General features: G+C 40.9%; 1 protein-coding gene across 4 annotated transcripts in view; it reads right to left on the bottom strand.

Annotated features, from left to right (window-relative positions):
- Nucleotides 1–1,634: 1,634 nt before the first annotated feature.
- Nucleotides 1,635–10,095, bottom strand: part of PPARA (peroxisome proliferator activated receptor alpha) — a 28,741-nt gene continuing 20,280 nt past the window's right edge. For 2 of the 4 annotated variants that reach the window (XM_018088549.2, XM_008927389.2), the window contains 4 exons: nucleotides 9,760–9,898; nucleotides 7,451–7,653; nucleotides 4,200–4,647; nucleotides 3,466–4,022 (listed from right to left, as the gene is read on the bottom strand). In XM_018088549.2, coding sequence (XP_017944038.1) covers nucleotides 3,775–4,022; nucleotides 4,200–4,647; nucleotides 7,451–7,653; nucleotides 9,760–9,898 — 1,038 coding nt within the window. In that variant the 3' untranslated portion in view covers nucleotides 3,466–3,774. Of the gene's footprint in view, nucleotides 2,691–3,465; nucleotides 4,023–4,199; nucleotides 4,648–7,450; nucleotides 7,654–9,759; nucleotides 9,899–10,095 lie in introns of those variants that run through there. The other 2 variants (XR_003916222.1, XM_029963691.1) reach the window with 2 other exon arrangements.

Raw genomic sequence — 10,095 nt, 5'->3', positions numbered from 1 at the left:
GTTTGAATAAACAAACAAATGTTTAGATGCTTATTATAAGCTCTTTGATGTGCAGCCCTGTGCCAGCTCTCTCATGAGAACGGGCTTAGTGCAGCCGCTGGGATTTCCGAAATCTGTGCAGGACAGAAACAATGCAAAACTCTGCTCTCTGGCAACACTTCAGCTCTGAACCAAAGCTCAAAGGCACATGGAAATGGCAATTAAATGCGAAATGTGGTTTCTTTAAATGCTACAAAAGATGCAGTTTCTGTAAGTGGAAACTTTCCTACGATGTGCCAATTTGTGCTTAAAACAAAAGTGGGATTTGAAGTTTAAAATGGTACAAAGTAACTGATTTTTTAAAAAGTACCTTTAAAGAAAATATTTCAGAAGGAGAGAAGAACAAACATCAGATTTCCCTAATACTTGGCACAAAACCTTCCTTTTTTTCCTTCCCCTCTGTCAAAGTACATAGGGCACCCCAATAAATAAATAAATAACCCCCCAAACAACCCTCAAAAATTAATAAACTGTAGGTTTGCTGAAAACTTATGTCATACCATTGTCTCCCAGGATATTTCTCTATCCATCTGCTGTCTCTTGGCTTAAGCTGTTTGTGGTGCCTGGTTGCTAACCCGAGCTCTTCTGTGCTATGACAGTAAAACAAGTTATGTTGGTAAGAATCTGATCCAAACTGTACCTTACAAGACAGTAATTCTTTAATACATTTTAAATCCTAAAATCTGATTACTTTATTTCCCTCCATAGAAGGGGTATTTTAAAATACTAGATGATCTGTACACAGGGCAAATGCTGAAGTAATAGATCAGAAATAGATCTCAGACTAGTTCAGATTCCAAACTTTAGGAAAAAGGACACAAATTGAGTAATGTTAAAATCTGCTTGGCCAAAGCCTGCTGCAGACACCTCCTGAAGGAGCGAATGCAATTCTTTAAAAGCGTAATGTAGAAATGAAGAACTTCTTTTGCCCCTTAATGCTCAGGAAGGGAATTGTGTGCCCTGTGTCACTCTTTAAAGTGACTGTGGGAATGTGCACAGGGCAGCAGTGTGGGCAGTAGAACCCACCCAGAATTTTAGGCTGTGTTAACATCTCGTTCATATTTCTGTAATTCAGAGATGTGTTCTTTCTCTTTTTTTTTCTCAATAAAGGTCTGCAATTTAATTTAAAACAGAAATAAAACTTCAGTGTCCAAGGAACTAGTCAAACATTGCTTGCTGGTTTTCAAATAACAAAAAAATTATGTGCTTTTCTAATGCTGATAATAGGACCCTGTAACAAGCAGCTGCTAAGATAGCTAAATGTTAAGTCTTGAACTGAGTTATTCTGTTTTCAATTCTTTATAGCTTTGCTGAGAATTTAAGTATTCTTAAATTATTAGGTTTTATTATTATTAAATATTTAAATGATTAAATTTTCCACATTTTTCAAGTGTTTCACTAAAGTGTTTTAGCCACCTTTGAGAACAAGAGCAGAAAGAATAGTTGTTGGCCACACTGACTGCGTCTGGTTTTCCTGAGGACCTTCAGTACACCCAGACTATGGAACACAACTTTGAAATCTGCCCTTTGCAAAAATCAAAGCTTTGTGGGAAAAAAAACTCAAGTTACCCTTTTTTTTTTTTAGAAGATAACAGCTGGCTGCTAGAGTTTCAGTATGCCAGCCCAGAAGGGCTGATATTTTGACAATTTTTTGCAGTAGCAATATTGTGTATCAATTCTTTCCACGCAGGATGCTGTAGGCCTAGAGCCCATAGCTCCTCAGTGCCACGAGGCTGACTGGGAGGATGAAGCAGCAGCTTAGCTGAAATCCTGTCTGTGTGTCTGAGGGCACTCTGCCTGCTGCTCTGAGACACAAAGGGCAGCCCTTTTCCCATCCACGGGTTCCTGGCAAGGCCAACGGCCTCTCGATGGAGTGTCTGGGGCCTGTTCTTCCTGCTGCTGGTTGGCAACAGCCAAGGGGAGGAAGTTTTGTGCACATGCATTTACTCTTCCTATCCTGCCCTAGATGGTCACAGAATTTGAGGCCTATGCTTCAGTATTTTACACTAAATATACCTGACACTAAAGCCTCTGCTCATGACCCTCTCCCAGATAAACCCCAAGTTGCCTTTAAACCTGTAATTTATCCAGTGTCCATAGGCCTGGACAGAAACAAGCATTGCCACTGAGATAAGGATCACACTGGGATGTTCTCACTTCATCAATCTCACTCAGTTCTTGCAGGGAAGACTCTGGTGTCTCCAAATGTGTACAATTAAACAAATACAAAGTGTCCTCCTGTGCCACTGAAAGCTCAGCTGTAGTGAAAATGCTCAGGTTGACTCCTGAGACCTTGGTGCTATGAAACAGAAAGTAAAATTAGGAAATAATAATGTGCAGTTACCATATTAAAGAAACAAAAAGGAACAGAAATAGCAGTGCCTTGCACGTAGCTGTCACTTCTGGGCAGTACTGTCTGAGGAAAGAGCCCTTAAAGAAATGAGGACATTTCCTTATGGCTTATTTTGTATCAGGAGTAAGGTGCAATTGTAAAAATCAGAGTTTATCTTAGGAACACGATAGACTTACTCTCAACTGTGCTGTCTTTCCTATTATTACACAGTCCGACACCTACAGACACTGTTCTTGGTAATATTGTCACCTTATCCCCGAGGACAAAACAACGGAGCGAATACTTCTATCAACAAGGCCTAAGAAGGAATAGAAAGTAATATATCCAGGTGGATAATTGGAAAAAATGAAGCAGTGTATTCATCAGAAAAGCAAACAGGTCCAAACAACTATAATACACTTGTATGTATGTATGAGAAGGTGCTTTTTCTGTCTAATCATTCCTTCACAGTCAGCAGGAATCACTGCAGCAGAATGCTGTGAAGGTAAAATTCTTTTTTTTCTGGGCTAGGATCAGATTTTTCAATCTCTCCAAAACTCTTGCTAATTCAAAAGAGTATTTCTAATTCAAAACTGCATCTTGAGCTGTAACAAGTTCTCCAAAATATACAGGGTATATGATACATTTCACCTCAGGGACATTTCCACATTTCCTTAAAACACTTCCGAAAAAAAGAGTTCCATCACTTTATCACGTTTACTCTTCAAAGAAACACCCGTTGGAGCAGCTCTGCAGTATTTTAGATAACTATTTGGATTTTGTTTCATTTCATAAAAGAACCATCTTTTAAACATGCTAGTCCTAAGGTATGCCAAGGTAACACTATGTGAAGCTGTGCATCATCTAATGGAATTAAAGCAGCAGTGGATCAAAGGTCTTTCCAATCTTTAAGAAGTGTATGGACAGTAATATCCAGCCATTTGGTACACCTAGACTAGGAAAAACTGTTAGCTGGTTTCAGTAATTACCATTAGGCAAAAGTGCATCGTCTTTCTGATTGTGCATACACCTGGAGGGAGACGGCTGAATTTGTTATATTAATTCTAAAATGACTAAGCCAAGAGGAAATAAAATTTTGTTCATTTCTGTTACTTAATATTCTGATTTATTACACAAATATGTATTCCTTACCAATCTTCAAATTTCCAAATAAAAGAACCATTGTAAGACACTTCATTGAGCACTCTGACCAGAACTTTTTTGCAGAACTCTTTCAAAAGAAGGCAAAAGATCCCAAACCAAAAGAAGTGTAACACTCCAGTTCCCCAGTCTTAGATTTTTCCTGCTCTGGGCTGAGTGAACAGCACGTGACTGTGCAAGTAGTTTTGCTCCCATCTGTATTTCTGTGTCTTTAAATATTGTGAAAAAAATACTAAAAATCCTTAATACATATCCCTGTAGATTTCCTGTAGTAAAGGGTGTAAATGTGCATCAGATTCAGTCTTCTTGATTATCTGAACGAGCTGAGCGTGCTCTGTGACAAGCTGTCGGAGGTCAGCCATTTTCTGGAGAAGTTTTGGGAAGAGGAAGGTGTCATCAGGATGGTTGGTCTGCAAGTGAAGTTTCAGTACGTGCACAATGCTCTCCTGCATTTTTTCAATGTGTCCTACATTTACGAGACCGGGACGATCTGTTCTCAAAACAAGCAAAAGAATACATGTCATAATTTTATAATGACTCATGAAAGTACAGTTAGAGGTAGAAGTGAATCTTCAAGAAGGGTAGAAGCTTTTCCATTAAAATTAATTATTCATGTGAGGGAAACTGTAAGATGTACTGCCTTAGAGAACAAATATGTAATGCTTACCTCCACAGCAAATGATGGCAGCAACAAAAAGGGATATATCGCTGTCATCCAAATCCAGTGCATTGAATTTCATTGCAAAATCAAATTTTGGCTCCATTATATCACAGAATGGCTTTCTCAGGCTTTTCAGGAACTCCCGGGTTATAAAACCATTCCCATAGGCCACCAGCATCCCGTCCTTGTTCATCACAGAGGCCAACATGGCAAATATGGCCTCATAAACCCCGTATTTTAATAGCGTCACTTGATCGTTCAAGTCCAGGCTGGAGAAGCCAGGGATGGATTTGGCAAACTCAGTGAGTTCGGTGACGGTCTCTACAGACGTGCACTGGCAGCAGTGGAAGATTCGAACTTCTGCTTCCTTGTTCTGAATCCCATTGGCTACCAATTTTGCCACCAGGGTCTTCTCTGCCATACATAAGGTATCCATATCATGGATAACAAATGGCTACAGAGCAAAAAAAAAACCACTAATGTAGTTATTAAATAAAGGCTATTAATCATTGGCTTCCTAAAGAGTAGGAATTTTGATGAACTTTGATTTACGTGCTAATCTTTCCTATTTCTGCATCAAGAGAAACACTGCATGACAGAACTACAAACTGCAATACCTAACAAGTCTGCTCTGCAAACAACACTGCAAAGTGTATGGCCTGTCTTTAATTTAGTTTGATCTAACAGTTATAGTGAAGCTCCAGCAGTCCTGGGCTTAGTATGCATATACCCATCTCAGAGCAAGTCCCAGAAGGTTCACAAAAGACTTGTATTACCTTCTCCAGAAGCCCAGGCTGCTCTGTCTACACTCCTATCGATTCCTAAACTAACTACACCTGATGCACATCGTGATGCTCTCCTGAGGTATCCTAGGGGGAATACAGACAGTCATTTCAATAGAGGACCGGAATGGGAACCCTGCATTACTCCTGTGTTTCGCCAGCAGATTTTCAGAAACCATGTCCCAGCTGTCCCACCTTTCTAACTGCAGCTGGTGCTGCATCATCTCTAAACACAGAATCCCACCAGAATGTCAGACAACACAAAATTTGGTCTTTTCCATAGCCCCCTTTGTTTAGAGAGGTATGTGGGTTACAAACTGACAAGCCACTCTCTCAAAACATCCTATCAAAAGCAGCATTCAGCCTTTCTTCAGAATAAGCAGAACTCAAAAATATTTTGATACAGATCTGCAGAGCAATAATCCAAACAAAGGGCAATCCACTAAAGAAAAGCAACAAACCTCAAAGCTTCCCAGCCTAGTAGAGTCATGGCAACTGACCTTGAACAGAAATCTAGTTCCATACACACCAAGCACCTTTCCTTTGCTGTTCTGCTCATCTCAGATTAAACACGAGAAGCACTTGGTGGTCTGTTAGAAACTCATGGGATTTATTTATTTCACTCAGCAAACTGTCAAACAGGTGAGTTTCCTATGGTTGTCCACTTTTGAAATGCTTAACCCAACTACATATTCCATCTCTCACTAGCACAGAGCAGAACTTTCTCTGGGCAGGTGGATATGAGTGCAAAGTGACAAAGCAAGAAACCCAGCACATCTCTAAATCCTTTCAAAGATGTACACTACCTTACACACAGTTTTTGGAATTTATCATCATTTCACTATGCAGAAAAAAGGTATGGCCAAGGACTTAGGAGCTAAATTTAAAAAAATTACACCTTAGTATCACGAGAAACGCTTGTTCATTCTGAAATTAATTGCAGCTGTGCCATAAATTAGGATTCACTGAAATCAGCTGTTAATGTACAGCTTCAAAACAGGTGGGTTGCTAATTACAAGCAACAAACCCCTTCTTTCAAAATTTGTTTTTCTGCTAAAAATTCGAAAGAAAATTAAAACGTTCGTTTTCTCAAGAGATGATGAAATAGGTTAAAAACCTTCTCCTTTTCCCTGCACATTGAAAAATTTGGAAGCTTAACACTAGGTCTGATTTCTCCCTAATTGTTCCGTGTACATTCCCCTGACACGTGAGGCACCACGGGCTGCTCTGGCGTGTGGCTGTGACCACACACATGCAAACACAAGGACTGGGCTGCAGTGCTCTGGGACCCAGCCCTGCATGTGTGACACACCTTGTGCCTTATGGTTCTGACAGCTGGGGACAAGCAGGAAAGGGACTTTCTGCAGAAACCCACTCACTGAGGTGTTAAAGGTGGTATTTGCTGTAGCCTTATGGCAGCTTCTACCCCCTAAAATGTTTAAGCCTGTGCTTAATTTTATACATCTCTTTAATCCAATGAAAAAGCCTGAGATAATTCATGTGTCTCTCTTTTAATGCAGAAAGCTGTAAGCTTGGCTAGACTAGACTGCAATATGCCAAATTCCATAATGTAGAAGACAGCTTGCTTGCAATTTTTGTAACACTCATCCCTACACTTACATGGTTTTCATTATGGCATACAAAAACCTCTTCCCTGCAAGTTTTTACTGAAACTGAAGTTGTTGGTAAAATAAGATACTTATCTTCTACATATAAGTAACAAAACCCACAACCGAACTTAAATAAATATGCAAAAAGTGAAACAAGCCAGTCCTTACAACGATTATACACTTTCCTCTGCTGCAAAACAAAAAGCAGGTGGACAGCATTAGGTAGACCTTGCCTATATTATCCTGAAAGAAAAATAACTTCTACAGCATATGTGTCTTCACAGCCTCGCTCCTGCCTCTCAAAGTAACCGTACAGTAAAGAGCAGGAGGGCTGGGGGAGGAAATGGCCAGCACTGGAAACAAAAAAATCACAAACTCATCTTCTTTCCCCTTCAGCTATTAATATTGTTCTGATTACAATAAAAGTCATGCAGAGCTCCTGTACAGCCTACAAGATAATAGTATTTATTCTGGCATTTGTGACAGAAAAACATTATAATTTTTTTTCCCACTGTCATAATAGGAAATTAATTTTGAGCCATTTCTCCCCTATCAAGAGCTATTGACATTCAGATGTCACTTTATTTTTTGATTAAGAATTAATTTTCATTCCCTTGTGTGTCTGTTACAATTTAATATTATGAGTTTCCACTTACAACTCAATCTCTGACTTTCCTAAAGCTTCTTACTATTCTTTTAGGGGTTAAAAACAACCATATTAGTACAGATATTCTTTTTGAATATTTCATGCCTGTAGGAGCATGATATTTATTTTCAAAAAGATTTGCTAAAGAGTTTAACAAATTATTATGATCACCTTTTGTACTTGCCAGCTTTATCCTAAAGTAACAGAAAAAGTACTTACCGGATTGTTATTGGTTTTCCCTGCAAGGATGATTCTGGCTTTAACCTTGTTCATATTGAAGTTTTTCAGGTAAGCATCATGAATTCTTTTGGCAAGTGATTTAAGATCTGCCATTTCTGAATCTTCTACGTAATTTTCACCTGTTAGAATTTCTGCTTTCAGCTTGGCCTTCTCAGACCTTGGCATTCTTCCAAAACGTATTGCTGATGGGAAGATACAAATGTAAAACAAACTTCAGGTATAAAGAAATTAAAGGCTTTTACCATTGCTGATTAGGGTAGTGAGACTTCCTGTCTAGAAAAACTGAGGTGGAGGTGAAGAAATCTCCTCCTTTCCAACACAGTTAGTGGTGACTAATACAGTAGGTTAGTGTATTAGGAAATGAGATGTTTCAGCACACAAACTGGTATCTGCAGTGAGGTAGAACACATGCCTTTTCCCTCCTACATGACCTAGGTACTCGTATTTTGTTTTCTCCTTATTGTGTCCTACAGCTCCCAGCGTGAAACTCAAAGTCCACGCTGGGAATTGTAACCAGCTGAGTGAACTCCTGGCAGGAGCTGGCAGGGAGCACACACACCAGCTGGAGAGCTGGAGAGCCCGGCCCAGACCTGCTGCTGGCTCTGAACACGCCTGGGTATGGACATCTCCTGGTTCTTGGGCAAGTGCTCTTGCCATTTAGCTATAAACCAGGTATGTCCACCTCCTTGGGTTTCAGTTTCAAACCAAACCAGCTCCACTTTAGAAAGGGCCTTACCCTTGGGAGGCGTGCAAGGGTTTGAGATGGCTCATACAACCAGTGACTCGTTCTGCATTTCAGCACCCAGGCTGGGACCTCGCTGCTTGGACTGAGCCATTCAGGGCACGGGCAGCACTAGGCCTTACACGTGCCCAGGGCATCTTCTCATGAAGGAGGTGACTCTAGACATGATCTGACATACAGCTGTGGACTTCAGTGGAAGTCCAACATGGAAGGCCTGTTTGGAATCTGGCTTAGGTGCTTCCTTCCCCTTAGGGGTGGGTCATCACAGCAATCTAATGAAGAGTGGAAGAACACCTGCTCTAAACCCAAACGTACAGTTTTAAGGTCGTGGCTGTAAATTTAGTTCTAGCTTTTTTCCTGAGAAATATTGCCAGTGTCTTAGTAGAGTGAAACAGCTTCAAATGGATGTCAATGCCTGCCAACTGGCACAGCTCCCTGCTCAGCTCCTGCCCCTGAGATGTCACTCCCCTGGCTGGCACGCTCTCCCCGAGTCTGCTGCTTCAGGATGGTTATCACCAGTCTTGCAGAGACTATCAACCACCTCCCAATGGACCTCAGTCTCAGTCAGGACTCACCACAAGGGAGCAGAACCAGAAAGTCAACTCTCCTGATGCCTCCTGCTGGGACTCCTGACTACAATGTCATAAGCAGCTTCCCCAGCCATGTTCCCACCCCAGCTATCCGGACTGCATAGTTTCCTTAGGAAATTTGTCTCCTAACCCACAGCTTCTCACCTAGCCCAGCATTTTCACTCATTTCCAAATTGCACCTGCCCCCAAGTTCAGCCCTGGCAATACCTGACCTATGTAGGAAAAGCAAACTACAGTCATCTGGCCAACAAAATGTGCTTTCTCATGGCTTGGCCTCTCCCTCTTCACCCATGTTGCTCAACAAGCTGCGTCCTGCCTTGTGGGTTGAAACTGGCCTGTAAGCCACAGGCTTACCACCCTTATCTTGAATCACTAACACAAACAACAATATAACTTTTAAACTGGGTATCTAAATGCTCTGAATTTTTACCATTCTATTTATCAAACAACCTACTGGATTCTTGTGCCACAGCCAGCACAGACCTTCACCCTCCCACCCCCTCCCCACTTTCTGAACCATCTGCCCAAGAGCTTTTGCACTGTAACCTGAAAAATAATGAAGTCTGCTTTCCTACAGATTTCTATCCTACGTCATTCCCTCTCACAATGAGCTAGTTGTTCTCCTCCTACTCCTCTACAAAGCCCTTGATCAGAATTCTTCCAGTACTGAAATTTGTTTCAATTGGAGTACTGGTGCCAAAGTTCTGGGTGAAGAAAGCAAATAAATGAACATTCATATGGACAAACTGACATCCAGCACAACTGTGTAAAGCTCATTTGGCAGCTCTGTACCAACCACATGAACCCACCAGGGAAACTGGTGTCCCCTGCCGCAATCTGTCCCGTAAAAAATCTGAGGTTCAATCCATGTGTATGAGTAAAAACATTATCCAGGTGCCTGCTTCCAGCAGCAGGCTCTGGGTGGGAACAAACAAATTAAGGGCACTCTTACCTACCATTATGTGACATTCCAACTGAAAGGCACTTTTGAAAACGACAGTACTGGCACTTATTACGGTTTTTTTTCTGAATTTTGCAGTTGCGATCACATTTATCATAGACGAGTTTTAAACGAATTGTTCTTCTAAAAAAGCCCTATAAAAAGTTTAAAAAAACAATATGTAATGTTAAAGAATGCTGACTATTAAGCTTCAATCATACAGGTAATTTTTTTTCTTTCATTGTTTATTGATGTGACTCGCAGAACAATTCCCAAGGTGTAACCTGTCTAGAAGCACAAATCGTGCGGTGCAGTGGCGGTCCAAGGGCAGGTTCAGAGTGGAGAACACGAA

This window comes from Manacus vitellinus, unplaced genomic scaffold (genome assembly GCF_001715985.3).
Source record: "Manacus vitellinus isolate BGI_N305 unplaced genomic scaffold, ASM171598v3 scaffold_104_pilon, whole genome shotgun sequence".
NCBI classification, from domain to species: Eukaryota; Metazoa; Chordata; class Aves; order Passeriformes; family Pipridae; genus Manacus; species Manacus vitellinus.
This window is presented reverse-complemented; position numbering and strand designations above follow the sequence as displayed.